This window comes from Saccopteryx bilineata, chromosome 4 (genome assembly GCF_036850765.1).
Source record: "Saccopteryx bilineata isolate mSacBil1 chromosome 4, mSacBil1_pri_phased_curated, whole genome shotgun sequence".
Lineage (NCBI taxonomy): Eukaryota > Metazoa > Chordata > Mammalia > Chiroptera > Emballonuridae > Saccopteryx > Saccopteryx bilineata.
This window is the reverse complement of record NC_089493.1, coordinates 251,237,339-251,263,804: the sequence shown is the minus strand read 5'-3', so window position 1 is coordinate 251,263,804 and position 26,466 is coordinate 251,237,339. Positions and strand designations below refer to the sequence as shown.

General features: G+C 36.5%; 1 protein-coding gene across 1 annotated transcript in view; it reads right to left on the bottom strand.

Annotated features, from left to right (window-relative positions):
* The window catches only part of DMXL1 (Dmx like 1), a 157,501-nt gene that overhangs the window by 39,982 nt on the left and 91,053 nt on the right, over nucleotides 1-26,466 (bottom strand). Inside the window, 5 exon segments of the mRNA XM_066274147.1 lie at nucleotides 2,255-2,372; nucleotides 3,373-3,574; nucleotides 5,138-5,223; nucleotides 8,496-8,629; nucleotides 17,075-17,241. Coding sequence (XP_066130244.1) covers nucleotides 2,255-2,372; nucleotides 3,373-3,574; nucleotides 5,138-5,223; nucleotides 8,496-8,629; nucleotides 17,075-17,241 — 707 coding nt within the window.

Genomic DNA, 26,466 nt, shown 5'->3' with positions numbered 1-26,466 from the left:
TTTTATATGGAGCGATGCAGCACTGCTTTATACACTATTATCAGAATGCTTTAACTTGTAATACATTATTTTAGGCAAAGATATATATATATTTAAAATAAGAAACATTACTTCACAAGTAAATATATGCTAATTAGTCTGACATTCTTATCTAGCAAATTCATTTATTTTATTCATACAAAAGTTGTCTTGAACTGTTTTAATGGTACATCATACACTAAATATTTAAGATATATCTTACTTAAGGTTATACGGAAATACTTTCATTTGTATTCTATCTATTGTGTTTATTGTTTACTTAGATTTCAATGTTATACTAAGGTACATATGTCAAAAGTCTTCTAAGTTAGCAAGAATACTATATGTTTTCTGGTTTGACTAAGTCAAATATACTTACATAAATAGGCAAGTACTAATTAATGGCATATGCAATTGCCTCATAAATTAGTGCATAAACTGAGAGACAATATATAATTTTCATTTTATTTTCAATGAGGTTAGGTGTCATCTTGCTTTCTGCTAACTTGTCTATTAAGAAGTCATTCTATTTTCTAATTTGTTCAACTAAAATATCTTCCTTTTTTTCCTTCCACTTCAAAAGCTGTACAAAGCTTGCTTTCAGACTAGTTCAGTGCTTCTCAAAACCTGATCCACAGACCAGCTGCCAGTCTTGAACCCTTTGTTACTGGTCCATGAGAAGATAAGGAATTAACTGTATCACTAAATCCACAGTTAGTTTACCTGACTTTGTTTTAATAGCAAAATTATCTCAATGAAGGAAACAAAATGTTAATTTACATTCAAGTGCAAGTTCCCAGTATTATCAAACTGAAACTTTTTAGTAGCATTAACTGAGAAAAATAATCATTATAATGATAATATCAAGGTATAATCAAATATGTACACCAGTGGTCCCCAACCTTTTTTGGGCCACGGACCGGTTTAATGAGAGAAAATATTTTCACAGGCCGGCCATTAGAGTGGGACGGATAAATGCACAAAATAAAATTAGGCGACCGGCATAAAAACTGTGGTATTTTAAAATGTAATTGTCAAACTTACAAGACAAGCGTCAAGAGTGAGTCTTAGACAGATGTAACAGAGGGAATCTGGTCATTTTAAAAAAATAAAACATCGTTCAGACTTAAATATAAATAAAACAGAAATAATGTAAGTTATTTATTCTTTCTCTGCGGACCAGTACCGGTCCGTGGCCCGGGGGTTGGGGACCACTGATTTACACTATTCTTATACTTTTTAAAATTTCACTAGCATAATTAATAGAAAAAAATGTACATATTTGAAATGTTTTCAGTATATAAACCTAGTTTTAATTAGACTTCTAAGATAAACTTTTTTTAATTGTCATATAAAAATCAAAGAACTTTTTCCTTTGTCTCTTAAATTGGTGATCATGACAGCTCAAAACAAGAAATAAAGATACAGAATATTATTAAACAATATCTTTTGGGGGAAAAAAGGCCAAAATATATCCAAATTAATTACTTTATTCATTTTTAAAAAGATTTTATTTATTGAATTTTAGAGAGAGGAGAGGAAGGGGAAAAGCATGAAGCATCAACTTGTAGGGGTTGCTTCTCATATGACCAGGCAATCCCGGGTTTCACACTGGTGACCTCAGCATTCCAAGTTGACGCTTTATCGACTGTGCCATCACAGGTCAGTCAGAATTAATTACTTTAAATAAAACAGATTTAAGAAAATATTGACCCTCTCTTTCCTTTTTTTTTTTTTTTCTTCTTTTCCAAGTAAGAGGAGGGGAGATAGACAAACTCCCACATATGCCCTGACCAGGACCTACCCAATGCTCTGCCCAGCTGGAGCCATGCTTGCAACTGAGCTACTTTTAGTGCCTGAGGAAGAAGCTCCAAGGAGCCATTCTCAGCGCCCAGGCCAATGTGCTCAAATCAATAGAGCCATGGCTGTGGGAGGAGAAGAGAGAGAGAGAGGGAAAGAGAGACAAAGGGGAAGGGGGTGGGTGGAGAAGCAGATGGTCACTTCTCCTGTGTGCCCTGACCGGGAATAGGACACTCACATGTCAGGCCAATGCTCTTCCACTGAGCCAACCGGTCAGGGCCTTTTCAATTACTTTTCTATACATTAACTGCATAGAATATACTTGTGATATAAAAATGAGTTTTCTATAGTCTGTAAAAAGCAAGTTATTTTTATAGTAATATAATACAAAGGACTTCAATAATAAAGTAGTAAGCAGGTTTTAACTTATACAAACCTCATTTAGACATCTTTTCTTTGTGAATATATTTCTGATAAAGGTTTCCTGAATTTCTTCTTGTTTCACCAAGTACTGCCAAAGTCTCTTCACAGATTGTGCCAGGTGGTGTTTGGATCTACAGAGACAGTAAGTATATTTAATTATATACTTCAGAAATTTCTGATTAACTTGACCACATTTCTTTACTGTTATATCAATATTTATAATAATTAACTAGAATCAGACCAAATTATCTTGGGCAGCAACTAGCAAACTTTTTCTTAAAGGAGTGGATACTAAATATTTTAGGCTTTGTAGGCCAGATGGTCTCTCATACAATCACTCAATTCTGCCAATGAAGTGGAAAAGGAGCCAGAGATGATATTAAAATGAAAGGGTGTGGCTGTGACTCAATAAAACTTTATTTACAATGTAGGAGGAGGGGTGAATTTGGCTGCACAGTCTACAGTATGCTGAGTCCTAACCTAGGAATATAAATAGTTATGCATCCTAGAATACATTTACAAGCAGAGCTTTTCAAAGTGTTGTCTGTAAACACATAGCAGTCCATGAAGTCTGCTACTGATATGCAAAAAGTAAGAGCTGGTGAAGAAATGTAAGTGAACTACATCATTAAGTCACTGAATACATTGTTCAGTCAACATTTTTTTTATACAGTAACAAGTCAATGATGAAGCAAGTACTGTACTGATTTACCTTTTGATGCAAACACTTCAGCAAACCAATTTGATAACTGGCTATTTTGGATTCCACTGTTTGAGAATGGGAGCCAGTAACCAGCCTGTCTTTTGTTTTTGAAAATAAAGAATAGTGGATCATAGCCATGCCCATTCATTTACTACTATGTCTATAACTTCTTTCACTCTACAATGGCACAGTTGAATAGTTGCTGCAAGAATTACAATGCTCCCAAAACCTAAAAAATTTAATTTGCACTTCTTCAGAAATGTTTGCTAACCTCTGGACTACAATATGCATCACACATATATATACATAAGCCTAGAATAACAAATTAAACATAAAAGGACAAATATTTTTTCTTTAAATACTACATGAAAACACTCTTGATCTAGTAAAACTCATACTTAAAAAACAGTGTGCACAGGAAACCTTACTTGAAAGGAGTGTTTGTAGGTTCCAGCAAAGCTTTGTGTCGGAGAATTGCAGGGCCTGCAGATGAACTCTCTTCAGAAGTATGACTTGCGATATAGTTTTGAGGGGGCCCACCATGGATTTCAAGCCGTCGGAGAAGAACTTGCTCCCAACACTGAAGACTTTTTAGAACTGCGTGACAAAGTGGTGAACTAACAGGAAGCTCTAAAATGAGAAAATAAAATTGACCTGCATTTACCTTTTGCAATAAAATGCTATATTCAACTGTAAGAATGAGATATTTGGCAGAGGAGATGTGAAAGAAGTGGGCATAGATATCTAGTGGATTAAAAAGAGGATATCATATATCTATGTAACATTTCAACATAATCAGGTGGCCAAGGACAATCTAAGTCAAAATTACATCATAGCATTACTACCTGTACTTGGAGAAATATATATATTATATATTAATATATATATAATTTATATATATCATGATTTAAATGACTGCTACATCAATTACTGCTTTTGACTTAAATTTCACATGAAAAAATGTACCTAATTATTATAAAAGTGTGTCTAGGAAAAAAATTGTTTTAAACCTTTGTATCAGCCCAATTTCTGTATGGCATATAACTAAGATTTGCTTAGAAAATTAAATAATACAAAAACATTTTTTAAAAAGGTTATATAATACTATGAAATTTAGCACTCTCCAGTTCTACACTTCCATACTCTTGAATCCTGATTCAACCTTCAACTTTTAGCTATTCCTGCTATTTATGTACAAAAATCTAAATGTATTTACACTGTGAATTCTTGATTTTTTATTTTATTTTTTGCAAAAGAGACAGAGACAAGGAGAAAGACAGAGAGAGAGACGGAGAGACAGAGAGAGGGACAGATAGGGACAGACAGGCAGGAAGGGAGAGAGATGAGAAGCATCCATTCTTTGCTGCGGCTCTTTAGTTGTTCATTTACTGCTTTCTCATGTGTGCCTTGACTGGGGGGCTTCAGTTGAGCTGGTGACCCCCTGCTCAAGCCAGCGACCTTGGGCTTTGAGCCAGTGATCTTTGGGCTCAAGCCCAAACGGATGATATCTATGATCCCGTGCTCAAGCCAGCAACCCCGCACTCAAACTAGTGAGCTCACGCTCAAGACGGTGACCTCAGGGTTTCAAACCTGGGTCCTTTGCGTCCCAGGTCAATGCTATATCCACAGCACCACCACCTGGTCAGGCTACTGATTTTTCAATTTTAGAAATGATCTTCTGATATACTACTAAAGAATATGAGAATAAACTTCTCTCTCCATCATAACAATTTAATCACATAATTTTTTGTTAAATTGGTATTTTAGTTTTTACCTTTATGTATATATTTAAATACGTATCACAGATGAACCACCTGATATACTATCCCGCCCCTTTCTTTCCTGCACAGCCTTTTCCTCCCTTGGAGTTAACAATTACTAAGTTTTTGGATTTACTTAAGTTTTTTTATGTGACTACCACTATTAAATCTCTTAATCTTTTGGCTATAGCTAAATATACAGTCTCAATACAGTGAATCATATAAGGTTCAAATCTGCTGCCATCTTGGATGCTGTCCCCCTAAGAGAACCTAATAATATGACAGACATATTTATAGACAGTTGATTTCGTTAACAGAAATCTATCTTCTACAATAGAAAGTTATTAAACTTTTTCTCCACTATTTGGAAAAAAACACGAAATAGTAAATCAAAAGCATTTACAATATTAATTCATGTTAAGATATTTATTACCTGCAAGATCATGACCTGCAAAGGGATAGAAAGTCTTCAAATTGTTGAGCACCAATTGCACCATTGCCAAGCGCATCAATGACCAACTACAAATGAAGCAACAGTAGATCTGTTAAATATTTATTCAGGGATTTAGAAGAACACACTACTCTCTGACCCATACATTGCACCACTAGTAATTTACCCTGAAGATATACTTCCACAAAATATGTATAAAAAATATGTATGCAGTTACTTATGTCTGCATTATCTATAACAGCAAAAGATGAGAAACAACCAAATTATCTATCAAGAGGATACTCTTTCAATAACTACAGTTTGAACCATGGAATATTAGGGTAGCCAGTTTTAAAGAATGAAGAAGGTTCTCTAAGTGTCAATATGTGTGAACTCCAGTATGTACTGATAAATAAAAAGTTATAGAACACTATATCCAGTATGTGCCCTGCAGGGGCAATATAAGATTACACACACACACACACACACACACACACACACATACATACATATATGTTTATTTTGCAAACAGAAGGATAAACCTGAACCTAACAACTAATAACAGTGGGTACCTGTGCAGGGTGTAAAGAGAAATTGGCTGGAAGAGAGAAACGTAAGACTTCTGATTTCATGTTTATACAGTTTTGCACTTTTCTTTTAGATTTTGTTTATTCATTTTTAGAGAGAGAGAGAGAGAAGATAGAGGAGCAGAAAGCATCAACTCCCAACCTTGTCCAGGCAAGCCCAGGGTGCCGAACCGGCAACCTCAGTGTTCCAGGTCAACGCTTTATCTACTGCGCCACCACAGGTCAGGCTGTGTTTTTACTTTAAAACAGTATTTCAGCTTCTATTTTATTCCAAATGACACATTTCTTTTTTCTTCTTTTTTTTAAAAATTAATTTTAATGGGGTGACACTGATAAATCAGGGTACATATGTTCAGAGAAAACATCTCTAAGGTGACACATTTCTTGAAAACTGGTTTTGTATTCCTTTAAACTGCAGTAATATTCACATATCATAAAGTTTATTATCTTAACTATTTTCAAGAGTGCAGTTCGGTGGCGTTAAGTATTATACATATTGTTGCACCAACAATCACCACCACCTATTTCCAAAATTCTTTTCACCTTGCAAAACTGAAACTCTATACCCATTCAGCAATAATTCCCCATTCCCACCTTTTACTAGACTCTGTAACCACCATTCCACTTTCTATGAATATGATTACTCTAGGTATCTCATATAAGTAGAATTATACAATTTTTGTCTTTTTGTGACTGCTTTATTTTATTTAGCATAATAAACTTAAGGTACATCCATGAAGCATGCATCAAAATTTCTATACTTTTATTTTTTTATTTTTATTTTTTTTGTATTTTTCTGAAGCTGGAAACAGTCAGACATACTCCCACATGCGCTGGCTGGGACCCACCCGGCACGCCCACCAGGGGGTGACGCTCTGCCCATCCGGGGCATCGCTCCGTCGCGACCAGAGCCACTCCAGCACCTGGGGCAGAGGCCATAGAGCCATCCCCAGCGCCCAGGCCATCTTTTGCTCCAATGGAGCCTTGGCTGCGGGAGGGGAAGAGAGAGACATAGAGGAAGGAGAGGGGGAGGGGTGGAGAAGCAGACAGGCGCCTCTCCTGTGTGCCCTGGCCAGGAATCGAACCTGGGACTTCCGCATGCCAGGCCGACGCTCTACCACTGAGCCAACCGGCCAGGGCCAAAATTTCTATACTTTTAAAGGTTGAATACTCCACTTTATGTATATATCACATTTTGTTAGGCATTTATCTGATGACAGATGTTCAGGTTGCTTCCACCCACTGGCTATTATGAATAACGTTGTTATGAACACCGGTGTACAAATACCTATTCGATGCCCTTTGTATTCTTTGGATATATACCAGAAGTCAAATTGCTGGATAATATGGTAATGTTATTTTTAACTTTTGAGAACTTGTCATACTGTTTTCCACGGTGGCTGCACCATTTTACATTCCCACCAACACTGCACAGATTTCCTTCAAATCTTTGCCAACATGTTACTTACTTACTTACTTACTTAATTAATTTATAATAGTAGCCATCTTAATGGGTATGAGATAATCTATCATTGTGGTTTTGATTTGCATTTCCCTATTGATTAGCAATAGCATTTTTTTTAGGTGTTTAATACAAGAACACTTCATTGGTCATCTGTATCAATTCTGTGGAAAAATGTCTATTGAAAACATTTGCTGATTGTTAATTAAGTTATTTGAGTTCTTTTGTTGTTGAATTAGATTTGACTTTTGAGCCATGTAAATATTTTATATATTCAAATAAAAAAAATACACCTCTAAATAGAAACCTCATAATAATTTTCTTTTCAATAAAGAAGCACATTATTTTCTTTAACATACTTGTTTCTTTTGGAAAATTTATATACTTCTATCATACCACTAGCAGACCATGTCTTAATATTTTTGTTTTATCTCAGATATACTTTCTAATAAAATATTAATAAAAACAAGATAACAAATATACTATACTCCTACATGTGAGGATAATGCTCACGTGATGGGGAGTGTTTTGAACATTTATGATTTTTATCATATGTGGAAGTCATTTATAATTTTATTTTCTTTTGAAAGTCATTTTTAAAATAGTAAATCAATGACATCTTAGAGTACTAGTGTTCTACTGAAAAGACGTTAGATTTTCTAGGCTAAAACAGTGGGGTTTATAATAGGAGCAAAGCGCAAAGGATAATTTGATAGCAATATTTGTGAGTACTGATAAAAGGTATGTTTTAATATTCATGGAAAATAAAAAATTAACTATGGGCCCTGCCAGTTGGCTCAGTAGTAGAGAGTAAGCCTGTGTGTGAAGTCCTAAGTTCGATTCCCGAAAAGGGCACAAAGGAGAAGTGCCCATCTGCTTCTCCACCCCTCTCCCTCTCCTTCCTCTCTGTCTCTCTCTTCCCCTCCCGCAGCCAAGGCTCCACTGGAGCAAAGTTGGTATGGGCACTGAGGATGGCTCCATGGCCTCCACCTCAGGTGCTAGAATGGCTCCGGTTATAACGAAGCAACACCTCAGATGGGCAGAGCATTGTCCCCTGGTGGGCATGCCGGGTGGATCCCAGTCGGGCACATGTGGGAGTCTGTCTCTCTGCCTTCCTGCTTCTCACTTCAGAAAATTAATTAATTAATTAATTAATTAACTATGGAATTATTGTTAAGGAAAGAAATTTACCAATTTAAACTAAAGAAGTTTGAGTTATAATGTGAAATTATAACCATTAATTTCACATGTATGTCAAAATTATTATATAAAATACACTTTTTAAAAAAGCTTAAAATTAAGTATTCCATACCTGTATGAATTTGAATTAGAATGCTCTTGGAGATGGAAATCTGAAGCTAAAACATCATCATCATCATCGTCATCACTGTCCAGACTCTCCTCTGAATCATATTCTCCTTTACTTAGAGAAGGGGGTAGAAAAGGCTAAAATGAAAGTTACAGAATTTAACATCCAACTATCTGATTTAATACATTTATTACATATTCCAGTATTAGCAATCTATCCCATTTTCATATACTTCATTATAAGAAATAAAACTAGCATTTTGCTGTTTCTATTTTGGACATTTATGCCTTTCACATCACTTTACACAAATTCCTTATTTATTCATCCATTCAACAACAAATTTACCAAGTATCTACTATGTGTTAAAAAGGCATATTTGAAATAAAAAATTTTAAGACATATATACTGCTCACAAAAATTAGGGGATATGTTATTGTTTCATATTCATTTTGAAACATTTCCCTAACTCTTGTGAGCAGTGTATATAGTCATTGCTTTCACAAAGCTTATGCTTTAATGGAAAAAATAGGCAAATAAGAGAAACCTAAGTAAAAATTGCATTTAGTAGTGCTATAAAAAAGAAGACAGAGTTGTGATAGAGAGCATTAACAAAAATTGAGATATGTTGACCATAAAAAGGCCTCTTTGAGAAATGGCAGTTAAGTGAGACCCAAAGGACAGAAGAAATAGGAAAGAGACAATAACAAAAGGGAAGAAAATCATTTTAGGCAGTGGAAATAGTACGCAGAAAGGCTTTAATATTGGGAAGAGTTTGGTATAAAAAAAGTAACAGGTAAGTGTTGGGATAAAGCTGGAAGGAGAATGGAAGATGACAGATCAGGTAAAGTCTTTACAGGTTGCAGTATAGAGTGCGAATACCACCAATGAGTTTGAAGTGGAGGACAGGTATTGAGAGTTACATCTTAAGAATACTACTATCGGCCCTGGCCAGTTGGCTCAGTGGTAGAGTGTCGGCCTGGTGTGCAGGAGTCCCAGGTTTGATTCCTGGCCAGGGCACACAGGAGAAGCGCCCATTTGCTTCTCCACCCCTCCCCCTCTCCTTCCTCTCTGTCTCTCTCTTCCCCTCCTGCAGCCAAGGCTCCATTGGAGCAAAGTTGGCCCGGGCACTGAGGATGGCTCTATGGCCTCTGCCTCAGGTACTAGAATGGCTCTGGTTGCAACAGAGAAACGCCCCAGATGGGCGGAGCGTTGCCTACTGGTGGGCGTGCTGGGTGGATCCTGGTCGGGCACATGCGGGAGTCTGTCTGACTGCCTCCCCGTTTCTGGCTACAAAAAATACAAAAAAAAAAAAAAAAGACTACTACTATCACCATTCACTTATGAGAGAAAAGTCAAATGGCAAGAGTAGAAATGGAGATATCAGCAAAGTGGAAGATTTGGCAGCCTACATATATGTGTTAGAGATGAAGATGAAGAGAAATAACAGCTTTACAGTATATTTTGGGGAAGGCACTAACAGGTTTGCTGATAAATCTGGAGAGCAAGGGAAACAGAGGAAAAAGTTAATTTCTGGGTTTCTGGTTTGAGCAACTATAAGGATAAAGATGCCATTTACTAAAACAAGAGGACTTCAGGTGTGAGAGGGGAGGTATTGGGAAAATAAATACCAAAATCTAAATCTTGAAGATCAAGATTCACAGGTCAGGTAAAAAAAGGATGAAGAGACTATGAAGGAATAAATAGTGAGTTTAGGGAAAAAACTTACAAGAGACTGGCATCAGAAAACAAGAGTTTAAGTATTTCAAAAAAGAAGGAAATGGTCACGTGTGTTGAATATTGCTAAGTGATCAAATAAGATGATGATCAAGAAGTTGTAGTTATATTTGACAAGATGGGTATGCCAAGTGAATCTCAACAACAGCAGTTACAGCAGGGTAGTTGTGTCAGATGTCATACAATAGGTAATTATGAAGGGGATCTAAGGTAATAAAAAGAAAATGGTTCCACTTCCTGTGGTTTTAATTACCTGTGATCAACTGCAGTTTGAAAATATCAAATGAAAAATTCCAGGAAAAAATCCCAATTCCTTGGCCCTGGCCAGCTGGCTCAGCGGTAGGGCAGCAGCCCAGGTTCATTTTCGGTCAGGGCACACAGGAGAAGAGACCATCTGCTTCTCCACCTCTATGCTCCCCTTCCCTCTTTTCTTCCTGCAGCCATGGTTCGAATAAGCAAGTTGGCCCTGGGCACTGAGGATGGTTCCATGGCCTTGCCTGAGCTGCTAAAATAGCTTGGTTGCTGAGCCAAAGCAGCCTCCTGAAATGGGCTGAACATCAGCCCCAGATGGGGTTTGCTGGGTAGATCCATGTCGGGGTGCATGTGGGAGTCTATCTCTCTGCCTCCCTGCCTCTTACTTGATTAAAAAAATTAAAAATTACCTAAGTTTTAAAACACATGCTGTTCTGAGTAGAGTGATGAAATCTTGCATGGTCTGCTCTGTCCTACCCAGGACATGTATCAGCTCTTTGTCCAGTGTGTCCATGCTGTAAATGCTGTCTGCCCATTAGTCACTTAGTAGCCATTTTGGTTATCAGATAGACAGCTGTGGTAGTATAGTGCTTATGTTCAAGTAACCCTATAGTAAGTAGCCTAACACTATGGCACAAGGCCTAAGTCATGCATTTCACTTCATCTCATCTCATAACATAAGCATTCTATCATCTCACATCATCACAAGAAGGATGAGTAAAGTACAATTAGATATTTCGAGAGAGAGGGATACCACATTCATATAACTATTGCATTTTATTGTCATAATTTCCCAATTTATTATTGGTAACTGTTAATCTCCTACAGTGCCTACTTTATAAACTTTATCACAGGTATGTATATATAGGAAAATACATAGTATATAGAACTGTTCCTTGAACAATACGGGTTTGAGCTGTGCAGGTTCATTTGCACATGGATTTTTAGTAGATCTCGTGTTGTTCAAGGGTCAACTGTATTTTCAATCCATGGTTGGGAGCCTGCATGTGCAGCAAGCCTACTACAGTTAGTTAAGCGTGAATTTTCAACTGTGTATGTTGTCGGGATGGGGAAAGTGTGGTATGCTCTCTGGATTCAGCCATCTCCTAGGGTCTTGAAACATATCCCCCACAGAAAAGGGGGACCATTGCATAGTTTTGAAAAGTTGAGTAAGAACAGAAAGTAGAAAAATTGGATTATAGCTAGAAAATTTGGGGGAGGTCAAAAAAGGATCTGTAATGGGAGATGGGAGAACACATTTCTGTCCTAATGGAAGAGCCAATAGAGAAGAACAAAGCGTAGAGAAAAAAAAAGCAAGAATGGGATTCAGAATAGAACTAAATAATACTAATAGTCTTTGATAACAAGGACTCTTCATAACAACAGGAGGAAAAAATAAGATAAAGAAAAAAAAAGATTGAATAAGGAAATATAGTTTCATGATAAGATAAAAATTTTGTCTGATTCTATTTTTTTTAATGACAAGAAATAAGGTCATCAGTTAAGAGTGAGGAAGGAAGAGATGTGGGAAGTTTGAAAAGTTATAAAATCTTGGATCTAGGGAAGCCTAATAAAGAAACACAGAAGGATGGCTAGAATTTCTGGGATAGCTGAGTGAGGAGGTTGGTAAGTTTTCTTCCCAAAAAGCAATAATAAAACTGCACAAAATTGTCAAAAACCAATCATTTAAAGCTATTAGATATTAACCAAATGCATATAACACATAAAATGATATTCAAGAAAATCTATGGACCTGGTCAGTTGGTTCAGTGGTAGAGAGTTGGCCCGGTGTGTGGAAGTCCCAGGTTCGATTCCCAGTCAAGGCACATAAGAGAAGCACCCATCTGCTTCTCCACCCTTCCCCCTCTATCTTCTATCTCTCTTTTCCTCTCCTGCAGCCAAGGCTTCACTGGCCCGGGCACTGGGGATGGCTCCACAGCCTTTGCCTTAGGCACTAGAATGGCTCCAGCTGAAATGGAGCAATGTCCCAGATGGGGAGAGCATCACCCCCTGGTGGGGATGCTGGGTGGATCCGGGTCGGGTGCATGTGGGAGTCTGTCTGACTGCCTCCCCGTTCTAACTTCAGAAAAATACAAAAAATGCCTGATGAGGCGGTGGTGCAGTGGATAGAGCGTTGGACTGGGATGCAGAGGACCCAGGTTTGAGACCCTGAGGTTGCCAGCTTGAGCACGGGCTCATCTGGTTTGAGCAAAGCTCACCAGCTTGAACCCAAGGTCGCTGGCTTGAGCAAGGGGTTACTCGGTCTGCTGAGGGCCTGCGTTCAAGGCACACATGAGAAAGCAATCAATGAACTAAGATGTTGCAACGAAAAACTAATGATTGATACTTCTCATCTCTCTCTATTCCAGTGTGTCTGTCCCTATCTATTCTCTCCCTCTCTCTGTCTCTGGGGAAAAAAAAAAAGGAAAATAAATAAATAAATAAAAGAAAATCTACTGAATCTCTGGTAAAAGAATAAGAACCTGGCATTTTGACCAGGGACTAACCTCATACCTACCCCTGCCATTCTGTGGTGCAATTGTTCTAAAGGGCCAGAAAGGCAGTATGTGAGGACTAAGAACTCTGCTTCTTGGCTAGAGGGGGCTGACTTTAATAAAAAATTCCATGCCCAGGGGCACTGTGAGAAACAACAGATATCTTAGTAGTAAACAATTAGGGAAGGCTAACATCTAAACTGTCCTGAGGCTGTGATATAGACCAGAGTAAGAACAGACCAATTAGAAATTTAACAGGAAGATCCAGGAAAAAGAAGACCTTGCTAATCATGAATCCTATATCCAAGCAAATCTATGCTTCAAAAAATGAAAATAAAATAAAGATATTCCCATATAAATAAAGTACTTAGTAAACATCTGTTCAACAAATAAATGACTATGCAAAAGGTAATGAGTACAGGAGAAATACAATGCCCTTCTTTACACTGAAACATATAATATGTAAGAAAAATAAGTCACTGCTAAACAGGCCAGAAAGATGAGTGTGAAGAGAAAATAGTGTAAATTAATACAAGGAAGTGAGGAGAGCATCCATCCAGAAGCCGAGGATGTGAGGAGTTTGGCTGATTACAGGAGAAGAAGAAGAACAGGCAGTTCTTATAGTGCAGGAATGTAAAAATAACCATGCAATCTAAAGCCATGCAAAGCAATTTAATAATCAATGGAAAACTACAAATGTTGGGTGATTGTTAAAAAATATTTGTCAAAACACAAGAAACTCTTATGGTCAGCTAGGGATATTAAAAAATAGTAAAAATCATAATTATTTTGTATACTCTAATTAAAGAATTAGAAACATTGAAAATTAAAGTGTTATTTTTTTGTAAAAAATTTATCGAGTACTTTCAATAGTGCTTTTGCCTTTTATCTGTATAATTTAGGATAAAAAGCAAGCATCTTTTCTAATTCTTAGCAAACTATCATACCCCTAATCTAAGTCTGTATCAATCAGCTTCTAACATTTTATGGTCTGTGCTTTCAGTGTTATGAAATATTACCCAGAGTTCCGCTAATGGAAGTTTTGGTTTGTTTTTGCCAATTTCACTCTCTCTGGAACATCTTCATACTTTTGTCACACTTTCCTCATATAGGTTGATAAGCTGGTATTCCCTAGACTTCCCTGGCTGTACACCTAGAGTCTCTTAAATGACTGCAATGTCAATAATTGCAAAGTTAGCTAATTTTTCTATAACTTTATATTTAATTTGAATTTCACTTCCAGTACTATCACTTTTCAATTCTTTGGTTATACTTTTATCAATGTTAGCCAATTTCCTCTTCTAATTATCCAATTTTATAAAATGTCACTTGGGTTTATCATGGGAGACAAGGACGCAGGACACTATCTCTTTTTCTGTGTATGAATAACAGATACTAAATGAATAATCAATAGATTTTGAAAGAACTGCTGTAATCATGAGGTGCAGCAGTTATTTCCATTGTAATTTGTATACTGAAAAGTTAGCAGGGAATTTGGAGTTGATGCAATTACTTACACTTACTGTACTGTGTTAACTTAAACCTGAACCATGTTGTTGAGGGATTAATGTTATTTAATTAAATAGTGGTAAATGAAATTTGTATATATCAGAACAATGCAGTACTGCAGGAATGAGAATATGATGGCATTTTAACTTCTAACAATCTTGTTTCCTTAATTACTACCAAGTATACTGATATTAAAGTATTAACCAATTAATCTTTTCACTTTAACAAGACCTTTGTTTTAGCCTGACCAGGTGGTGGCGCAGTGGATAGAGTGTCAGACTGGGATGCAGAGGACCCAGGTTTGAAACCCCGAGGTTGCCAGCTTGAACCCAAGGTCATCGGCTTGAGCAAGGGGTCACTCAATCTGCTATAGCCCCCTAGTCAAGGCACATATGATAAAGCAATCAATAAACAACTAAAGTGCTGCAATGAAGAATTGATGCTTCTCTTTTATTTTTTTATTAATTTCAATATGCGCGCGCGCGAGAGAGACAGGAACACTGATCTGTTCCTGTATGTGCCCTGACCAGGGATCAAACCACAACCTTGGTGCTATGGAACGACACTTGAACCAACCAAGCTATCTGGCCAGGGCAAAAATTGAGGCTTCTCATCCCTCTTCCTTCCCATCTGTCCCTATCTGTCTCTGTCACCAAAAAAAAACAAAGAAAAAAAAAAAAGACCTTTGTTTTATTTAAAATGCAAAAATCATAATTTATCAAACAACTGTCTTAAAAACTGGCTGGAAATATAGCCAAAATATAAGGTCTACCGGAAAGTTCTGTCCATTTTTGGAATAAAACAAAATACAAATTTTTCTTACCGTCAATAAACTTTATTAAATAATATAATTGCCATTATTATTAATGATTTCTTGCCAGCGTGAGGGCAATTTGTATATCCCATTTTTGAAAAATGTTTTATCTTTTTTTTTTATAAATAAATTTTTATTTTAATGGGGTGACATCAATAAATCAGGGTACATATATTCAAAGAAAATATGTCCAGGTTATCTTGTCATTCAGTTCTTTTGCATACTCATCACCCAAAGAGAGATTGTCCTCCATCACCTTCTATCTAGTTTTTTTTGTACCCCCCCACCTCCCCCTCTCCCTCCCTCCCTCCCCCCGCCCCCCCCCCTAACCACCACACTCTTGTCCATGTCTCTTAGTCTCGTTTTTATGTCCCACCAATGTATGGAATCCTGCAGTTCTTTTTTTTTTCTGATTTACTAATTTCACTCCGTATAATGTTATCAAGATCCCACCATTTTGTTGTAAGTGATCCAATGTCATCATTTCTTATGGCTGAATATACCATGGTGTATATGTGCCACATCTTCTTTATCTAGTCTTCTATTTTTTTTTTACAGTGATTAAAGCCTTTAAGCAAACTCTTGGCCAATACAGCAAGAATCCATAAAAGAGTAGTGTCCTTAACATGTTCACCAAGTCCAAGTTGGCCCCAACACCATGCCAAATCCCTGAAAATGCAACCCAACCCCACTTCAGTCTGTTAGGAGCTGTCACAAGGAGCAGGAGTCCAGGAAAAGTCCACATCCAGGAAAAGTCCGCATGGCACTGGAATTGTTGTCACAATTCTATACTGTACAGTTCATATCCAAGTCCCAATGACCGCTGCTTCTAGCTGGTAATGATTCAGGTAGACTGGAAAAGCCATCTGCAGCATGTGTGGATATGGAGCTTCTGTTCTCCTCTGCCTGGAGAGATGAGACCAGGTTGCTTTTCCCTGGAGCTCTGCGACTGTGGCATGGTAAAGAGAACCTTGGGATACACTAAGCTGGGTGGCAGAGGTAGGTTCATAATAGAAGTTGGCAAAAGGGGAAAAGAGAGCTCTAAATTAGGAGTAGGTCCCAGCCAGTGTCAGTATGGCTTCTTCAGTGTTCCTTGGTTGAAGAGTCCTCTTAGTTTAGTCCAAAGTTGGTTTTTCCAGATGATAGTTCTTAAAATTAGTTTGTAATCCACTTTGGTTCTGGGAGGTGGAAGTTGGTACGTCCGCCTACTCCAGCGCCATCTTGTCTCTTGTTTTATCTTTTGATGCGGAAAATTGAGCCAGTGCTTGTTTGATATCTTCTTCATTTTTGAATTTTTTGCCCTTCAAAAACTTTTGTAAGGATAAAAACAAGTGATAGTCGGAGGGTGCTAAGTCCAGGAAATATGGTGGATGTGACAGACATGCTTCTGTAGCATTTCTTCCTTGTTGAAATTCGTAAAAATTACAGTGGTGTAAATGAACTTTATCAGTAGCCATGGGTACACTATGGCTTCACACATAAGACTAACTAACGTGAATCAACTTTGTTTTAGTTAATTTGCTACATCAGTATGTATACATTAAGTGATAAAAATAGAGAGGCACACATGTGCCAAATAAACATGTGCTTACATGTCGAAACTTGTGATAGAAATGGACAGAACTTTCCGGTAGACCTTATATTTTAGGGTATGTTTTGTTAATGTAGCCTGCTAAAAATTTTCTAAACAAGAGTGGAAAATATTTAGAAGCACCAGGAATTACACTTATTTTAAACTTTGATTTTCAATTAATGGCCTAAATATTAATCTGCATTACCTTGGCTATGAAATAGTCCCAGATACTGAGCTCAGGTGGGATGAACTTCTCTTTCACTGCCAGTGACTCCTGGCTTACTGGTGGTGTGGAAGAGGTCAGTGGGGCAGATTCTCTCCCAGACACTTTTAATGGCCTAAATCGTTTGTTCTGCTTCTCTCCTTCTTCCACTAGTGAAGAAACCAGTAAAAACAAAGTATTATTAAATAAGTACTATTTTCACTGAATAAAATCTAAGGCTAACTATAAATAAATACACACACAAAACAGATTATTATGACAGCAAGGTAAGAAAATAGGTACAGGAAGTGAGACAAGAATTACCTTGATTTTATCTCACTCTCTGGATGTTGACTATGGATCATAATGTAGGTAATAGGATATAACATTTACTTATAAATGAGCCCGTAATTTAGCTAAGACCACGATAGGAAATTATCTACATTGTTCTAGTCTGTTTAAGAATGTCATGGTGAAAAAAAAATACAGAATGTCAATGTGAATTAAAGGCAGCAACTGACTTAAGAGACTCTTTAGTAAACATTGTCCACTTATCCACGTATAAAACTACATTTTCACTGAAAATATGTAAAGAAGTTAAACACATGACTACTTAAACTGATTCAGACTTTCAGAAATGGTTTGAAAGTAAAATTTTCTAGTCGATAGACTAACAAAAAGGTAGAAAATATAATTTTCTTGTTTAACTTTTAAACATTTAACAGTATTCCTTTAGCATCTTACTTTAGAATATTAAAAGCATTGGCATAGACAAGTTATACAAATATTTAATCAACACTAGGTCATCGGATACAAATCACCACTAGAATCAAGATCTCCTAGACATAGGCATGATCTGATAGGCAAACAACTCCACATTAAGGCACATCAATATTCTCCTTCAATGGTTCCACAGAGAATTTACTTACCTCCCAAATGAATGCAATAATGGTGCTGTAATAAATTTTGTTTTACTGTTTGAAGCTACTCAGCTTGCATAAACAGCATGCTCATGCATTATACCAAGCTGCAGCCAAGCTGAGTTTAACAGAATAATCTAGTTATTTCAGAAAAAGAAAATTAAGTTGAATAAAATTAGTATTCTAAGAGATTGCTAAAAAAGTGGTATGATGATTACATAATCTTTCAAAAAAACTTTAAAAGGAACCAACAAATTAAATGTGTAATTATTTTTCTGTTCCTATTAGTAATTGATAATCAACAATCATATTTTCAATATGCTTGTTACATATGTTTACATATGTTCTAAAACTTAAAGTGGTTTTCCAAAGTCTCATTGAGTAAAATATTCAGAATATAGAGTTCTTTTTTTTACCTTTCAAATAATTATTGCTTATGGTTTGAGATATATTTTTCATTTGACTTTAACATTATTATTTTGCCTTTGTGTTTAGATTATTAGAAGGGTTCATAAAAATTTAGAGGATCTCTGGAAAATAAAATTTGCAAACTGCTAAATTAATGAATTTTGTCAAGATTGCTATGTTAAAAAATATAGAACTTTTAAAGCAAAACTAAGAGAGTTTTTAAAGTGAGAAAACATTGGAAAGTAGTCTGTGAACCCAGACACATGACATGAAAATACAAGATTAACAACACTTGGGGAAAATATTTAAATTATAGACTCAATGCCAGAAGTAAAAAACTATCTATCATAACACTACTGATAAACAAGGACAGTAGGGGAATACTGGCAAAGAGGTACACAGTACTGAATGTTATATTAGTTGACATGCTAAGATAAAAAGGACCCAGGTGATGCCTCCCAGCACACAATCTATAACTTGACATTAGGGTAGGTCCTCCCTCTTCTCCCTCAAACTGCTTAAAGACGTAAGATAATTGTATGCTTAAATCACATTGGATTAGAGTGGTCATGAAACTCAGGGGCAGTAAAAGAGATTATTTAGCCATTAGGTCCTCAGTTCTTGTTTTTGAAAATGCTAATAATTAAGTATCAAAAACTTCTGTCCTTCCTTGGGTAAAAACTTACTTCTTCTGGTCCATTATTAAGGAGGTAAATGGCTAATTTACTAGTAATAGAAGAAAAAAATAAGTATTAGGAAGAAATGAAGAGGAGCTTTGGATATAGAGCTTATGAATTATAAGTGGCATGAATAGGCAAGAAAATGGGTACAGAAAAACTAAAATATGCATGGGGAAAAGGACAGAATTATGTATTAACATGAATAAAAATATAAATTTCTTAGCTGCTTTGGATTCACAGAATGTACTTTTTTAGAGGGCCTCTAGCCTGACCAGATAGTAGCACAATGGATAGAGTGTCGGGCTGGGATGCAGAGGACCCAGGTTCAAATCCCTAAGGTTGCTGGCTTGTGCACGAGCTCATCTGGCTTGAACATGGGCTCACGAGCTGGAGCACGGGGTCGCTAGCTTGAGTGTGGGATGTTGGCTTGAGCCCAAAATTCACTGGCTTGGAACCCAATGTTGCTGGCTTGAGCAAGGGGTCACTCGCTCTGCTATAGCTCCCCAGTCAAGGCACATATGGGAAAGCAATCAGTGAACAACTAAGGTGCCGCAACAAAGAACTGATGCTTCTTATTTCTCTCCTTTCCCTTTATCTCTGTCTGTCCCTATCTTTCTTTCTCTCTCTCTTTCCCTGTGTCACCAAAAAAAAAAAAAAAAAAAAAAAAAAGTGGGTTTTTATATCCAGATTGTGGACTGAGCACGCAAATATACCTTTCTTCCCTTGCAAGAAGCCCTATCCTCATCCCTCCAGTGGTTTTGTAAGAATTATGGAAGTAATACCCAAAAGAATTCAAAACAGAAATGGAGAACAGCTGAGGCTACATATAAAAAATGGGCATGGAAGGTACAAAGATAACATTGTTTTTTATCACTAATAACTTCTGTACTGCTAGATTTGTTACCGCACATTTAGACTGTTTTCATTAAAATTAAAACATAAGAGGAAGGCTAATAAACTAACACATTTTTTGCAGCCTATCATTTTAAATCAGTCACAAAATTAATATTCTAAACCTAAATCTAAATTATAAGTTATAGTTATCTCTTTTAAAAACTGATCCCAAAGTAACCAGCAGAACCATATGATTCTCTAGTTCTCAATCTAAGGCACCTTTACCTACCGGGCTATTCATGAGTGTGCCCGAGTACACATAAAGCTTCAGGAAGCATACTGTCCTGGACCTTAAAATTTAGCTCCAAAAAATTTTGGGGGGTGGAGGGGTAGGTAAATAACTGATTATTTAAAATATTTTATTTAAAAAGCAAAAGATATGGAGAAGTTAAAAGCCATATAAGTTTAAGATAAAAGAGACTTCAAATCTGTTTCTTCTCTTCAGCAAGGTAACTCAGTCTATGTAATCTCTTAAAAAAATACACTCATTCTCTTCTATCTTTAGGGGTGTGAACACTACAAATGTATGTGAACACAAATTTACTATAAAAAATTTCTCAAAATTAGATGTAAAACATGAATTTTACATGTAAACTTCAAAGATTCCTAAAGAAAAAGATAAAACTAGGAGATTAGTGAATTTAAAGTACTTCTCAATCTTCAAAGAATAAAATTAATGATAAAGGCTGGCAGGTGACATTATCCAGATTTTACAAAGTCTGTTTGACTATCAGATCTTCCTGGGATCATTTCTTCACACAGTACCTTGTACCTGCTTCATTAATATGTATAAAACTGAACTGATTAATATCTTAATAGAAAGTAGTATGATAATTTGTCTTCAAAACACAGAGCAAGGTACTCTCCAAGGTAGTGGTGTTCAAAATGATTTACTGAATTATGAAAAAAAGGCCCTGGCCAGTTGGGTCAGTGGCAGAGCATCAGCTCAGTATGTAAATGTCCTAGGTTAGACTCCTGGCCAGGGCACACAGTTGAAGTGCCTATTTGCTTCACCACCTTTCCCCCTCTTACTTCTCTCTCTCTCTCTCTCTCTCTCTCTCTCTCTCTCTCTCTCTCTTCCCCTACTGCAGTCATGGCTTGACTGGAATGAGTTGGCCCCTGGCGCTGAGGATGGCTCCATGGCTTTCCCCTCAGACACTTAAGAAGAGCTTGGTTGCTGAGCAATGGAGCATCTGCCAGATGGGATGCTCTGCCAGATGGGCAGAGCATCGCGGCATTACCCCCTAGTGGGCTTGCCGGGTGGATCACGGTCTGGGCTCATGTGGGAATCTGTCTATGCCTCCCCTCCTCTCACTGAAAAAAAGAAAAGAAATATGAAAAAAATATTACAACATCTATTTAGATATTTTAATAAGTAGAAGGGGGAAGGAAGAAGAGAAGAAGAGATGGGGGTAAGAAGGGGAGAGGGAAAAGAACAGAAGAACTGTGAAGAAGAAAGGGAGCAGGTGGAGGGAAAGAAAAGGCACAGGGGAAGGAAGAAGGAAAAGGGCAGGGAAAGAGAAAAGGGGAAGGAAAAAGGAAGATGAAGAAAATAAAAATTGTGAATGTTTATTATCTGGATCAACAATGGTACATATTATTTATAAATAAATGTTTTAGGGATAGGGTTATGTAATAAAAAAGCATGGGGATAACTGCCTTCGACTACTACTTTTCAATCACCCTGCTGGCTACAGTATGTGTCTGTCTGTTAAGATTTCAGCTCAAACTCAACAGACTTACTAAACATTTGAATGAAGTACATATGTAAATATAATGAAATATTATTCAGGTGTGTAAAAAGATAGGAAATCCTTTCACATGTTATAACACAGATGCCCTTTGAGGACATCATGCAAAATGAAAGAAAACAACCACAAAAAGACAAACACCGTAGGACTCCCCTAATGAGGTATATAAAGTAGTCCAATTCTAAGAAACAGAAGGTAGAATGTGGTTACAAGGGGAGAAGGGGGAAAGGAAAAGGGGGAGGGGGAATGGGGAAAAGGAGAATAGGGGAAAGGTGAAGGGGGAAGAGGAAATGGAGAAAAGGGGAAGGGGAAGGGGAAGGGGAAAGGGGAAGGGGAAGGGGAAAAGGGAAGGGGAAGGGGAAAAGGAAAGGGAAAAGGAGAAAGGAGAAGGGGGAAAGCAGAAAGGGGAGGAGAAGGGGAGGGAAAAATGTGAATATACTTATCACTATAAGGGGAAGCAGGAAGTGGGAGAGGAAAGGGAAAAGGAGGGCGGAAGAGGAGGGGGAAAGGGGAGAGGAAGTTGTTTAAAGGGTATAAAATTTCACATTTGTAAAATGAAAAACTTCTGGAGATTTGTTTCATAAAAATGTTAATATAATTATCACTATAGAACTGTAAACAAATGGTTAAGATAGTATATTTTATTTGTTTTTGACCACAAAAACTTAAAGAAAATACATTAAAGCTATTTCACAGTAGCACTTAGAACTGCCAGAAATATCAGAAAATGGGGTTGGAGCCTGACCAGGCGGTGGTGCAGTGGATAGAGCGTCAGACTGGGATGCTAAGGACTCAGGTTCGAGACCTCGAGGTCGCCGGCTTGAGCACGGGCTCATCTGGTTTGAGCACGGGCTCATCTGGTTTGAGCAAAAAAAGCTCACCAGCTTGGACCCAAGGTCGATGGCTCGAGCAAGAGGTTACTCAGTCTGCTGAAGGCTTGTAGTCAAGGCACATATGAGAAAGCAATCAATGAACAACTAAGGTGTCCTGTCACAACAAAAAACTGATGACTGATGCTTCTCATCTCTCTCCGTTCCTATCTGTCCCTATCTCTCTCTCTCTCTCTCTCTCTCTCTCTCTCTCTCTCTCTCTCTCTCGATCTGTCCCTGTAAAAAAAAAAAAAGAAAGAAAGAAAATGGGGTTGGACAGAGAGATCACATGCTTAGTCTCAGTAAGGGTGAGGGAGGAGTCTAGGTGAGAGCTGAAATGTTTCATAAAAGAATATTATTATCTGTAAAATTTTACACATGTGCATTTCTTAGTGTTTATCTTCCATGCTTTTTATACCCCTATTATCTAAGAATCTGCCTTCTTCACCAGAAGTTATGAAATAAATGCTTTTTACACTTTAAAATTTCTATTATATGGTCCCCACTGAAAAGTCTGTCCAAGGACTCTAACCAAAAAATGTATTCCCATTTCTGGTAAAACTAGTTATTTTGCCGTGTAGCAGACAATTAAAAGTGTTTGACACATTAAACTATAGTTTAAATAGTTGGTTTAGTTTTATATTTTAAATATGCTGATATCTTCCCTTTTCTGGTTAAGAAAGGTTGCTATTTTACTAAAGGAATGATAGAAATGATATGTATAATCATTAAATACTGAATACAGAACTTTAATTGTAATTAAGTTTAGAGAAAAAGCAAAACATCTGGATTTTCTGATCTGTATTTATTATAATAATCAAATACCAAAAATAACTTTAAAATGTCTAGAACATCATTAGCAGTCTCAGTAAAAAAAAGAATGGCATGCTTACCACAAATACTCATTTTATATTTCATTCTCAATGTGGAGACAAAAACATCATTACTGTAAATGTATTAAGGTAAAATATTCATAGTTCTTATAACTGTAATTTTAAGATACAATAAAAATTCTTAAAATGTTTCTATTTGCTATATAATATGCAATGAAAAAGCAAAAGCATGGATTTCTAACTGTTAGCAGAAAAAAAGTAATTTTTTTTGAAAATTTCTATTGCTTAGTTGATTGTCTATTTTCAAAATTAATCATAACAAAATGACTCAGAAACCCATGAACATATATCGGCACTATGGTTTTAATTAATTAGAAAATAAATCCTTCATTAACATATAATGAGTTTACAAAGCACATTAAATTTAATTAAAAAATAAACTATTGATTTACACACATTTAAATGTCTATTAAGAATTCTGACTTGGCCTGACCAGTCGCTGGCACAGTGGATGGAGCATTGGCATGGAACACTGAGGACCCAGGTTTGAAACCCCAAGGTCTCCAGCTTGAGCATGGGATCATAGATATGACCCCATGGTCACTGGCCTGAAGACTAAGGTTGCTGGCTTAAGTCCAAGGTGGCTGGTTTGAGCTCAAGGTTGCTGGCCTCAACAAGTGGTCACTCGCTTGCTATGCTGTAGCCCCCCATCAATGCACACATGAGAAAGCAATCAATGAACTAAGGTGCCACAACAAAGACTTGATGCTTCTCATCTCTCTCCCTTCCTGTCTTTCTGTCCCCATCTGTCTGTCCCCGAATCTCTCTCTCTCTCTAAAAAAAAAAAAGAATTCTGACTTGGGTAAGCTAACATCTAATAAAAATCATCTATCATTTTCTTATATTACAGAGATTAAGTCATAATTAAATTATATGTCACTAGGAGAATTAGTACATTGATTATATAATAAAGATGTAGAGAGAAATATAATTTAGCTCGAGACCATTTTTTCAAATAAAATTAAAATGAGAATTTATACCAGAACAAGGAAATGGTGAGTTTTAAATTTCTCTCAGTACTAAGTTTATGAAAAGATTTTTTAGGAGTTCCAAGCATGTATTTCATCTTCAATATACAATACTTTGACACTGATTAGGTTGTCAAGAAAATAAAATACTGTAGACTTGTCAGTTTTCCTTTGGCCAAAATTAAATTGTTAAAAACCAAAAAACATATTAATTTTGGCTGAATTCAGATGAACTTTTCTAAAATAGATTATTGTATAACTTGGTCACCACTGTATACTGAATCTGTATGCAATTAGACTTTTAGAATATTATAATTATGTTTGGCAGTAATTCAAACACACAGGACTGCTTACTACAACCTAAAATTTATCCGACTGCTATGCTGCTTTAGTTGGTAAGCTTTCAGAACAACATAATATTGCCTTCAAAAGCTGAGATTTCAGAACTCTGCCTTATATTGAAAGTCATTCCTACTTGTTTCTTGTCCTGGTTGACTTTCCGTTTTCAGATTTTCTCTGTCAGTTGTCAGTTGATCTGTTTCACAGGACTGCTGCTTCTAATTACTATTACTGCCTTCACAGTCTACTGTCTTCACCCTCCCCCTTTTTTTCCCTGTTTTTCTATTTTATTTCTTTTTCTATCTGCTCCTTCTTAAACTAGATCAGCTTCAGAGCTATTTGGTCTTTGGCTTCACCATTCAGTGAATGTACTCCTATTTTCTGTTTAGTAAACTAGTGAATCATATAACATATAATTCCATGTCTTCTTAAACACTCCTTTAATTATTATTTGTATTCAGAATAGTTTTTGGGTTCTCAAAAAAACAGATGAGCACCACATAACCTATATGTAGCTACAACCAGCCCTACCACTAAGTGAACTATATATATATTTGAAGTATTTTATTATTATTGGGCTACCTCATATGTCAAAAGGTTAAAACATAGATGCAGATAATTTTTGGTCACTTTATTTAGGATTCAAAAAGTGGTGGGATCTAGTTTATGATAGTAGTTATGATGGGCATACTTGAAAGATAATCTATGTAAATTGATATTTCTGTCTAGAAACAATTAATTTGAGTGGTTAAACAAAGAACCTGGACTTTTGAGTTAGGTTCTTTACTATCTGTGCTCAGCAATAGTCGAAACTGAGACTACTGTCTAGTAAGAATGTATTTTTAATTTTTACAGGTATGTGGATATTCCATAGCAAAAACCTACCCTTTTAAACATATTACATTATTAAGATCGGTCTTAATAAATGCTTTTCTCTTAGAACACACTAAAGACAGAGAAAAAATTAACTTAGTAATTTTTATTTAATACTAATTTCAGTAGAGCAATAAATTTTACCTCCTGTTAGACTTTGAAGTTAGTTTTTAAAGACTAACTTCAAAATTAAATTACACTTTAAATATTGGAAAAGATGTTATGAAAAGTCAATATTTTTTAAAAATTTTAAGAGCAAGATTTTACACATGGGCAAATAAGTTACAAAAAGAAAACTTAAAAAAGGGCAGAAAGCATCATGAAGATTTTTTCAGGTCAAGAAATTTTGGTATTTTAATCTTTAAGTAAACACAAACAGTTTCAATGTTAGGAAGTTTAGGAAAGGGTATATAATTGTTTAAAATATTTACTTTCCATGGAACTATAAACACTTAGAAATCCAAAACCCCTAATGGCCAGAATCATAATATGCAAAACATGAAGCAGCTTCATTTAAAATGTTTTTTCCAGTCATTTCAAGCCATACTTTGATTTGTCATGATTAGTGAGGACATTTCTTTATTTCCAAACACTTAAAAATATATTAAAGTCTAAGGGATAAGAAAACATTAAAAGAAAGGATTTAGCCCTGGCCGGTTGGCTCAGTGGTAGAGCGTCAGCCTGGCATGCAGGAGTCCTGGGTTTGATTCCCGGCCAGGGCACACAGGAGAAGCGCCCATCTGCTTCTCCACCCCCACCCCCTCCTTCCTCTCTGTCTCTCTCCTGCAGCCAAGGCTCCA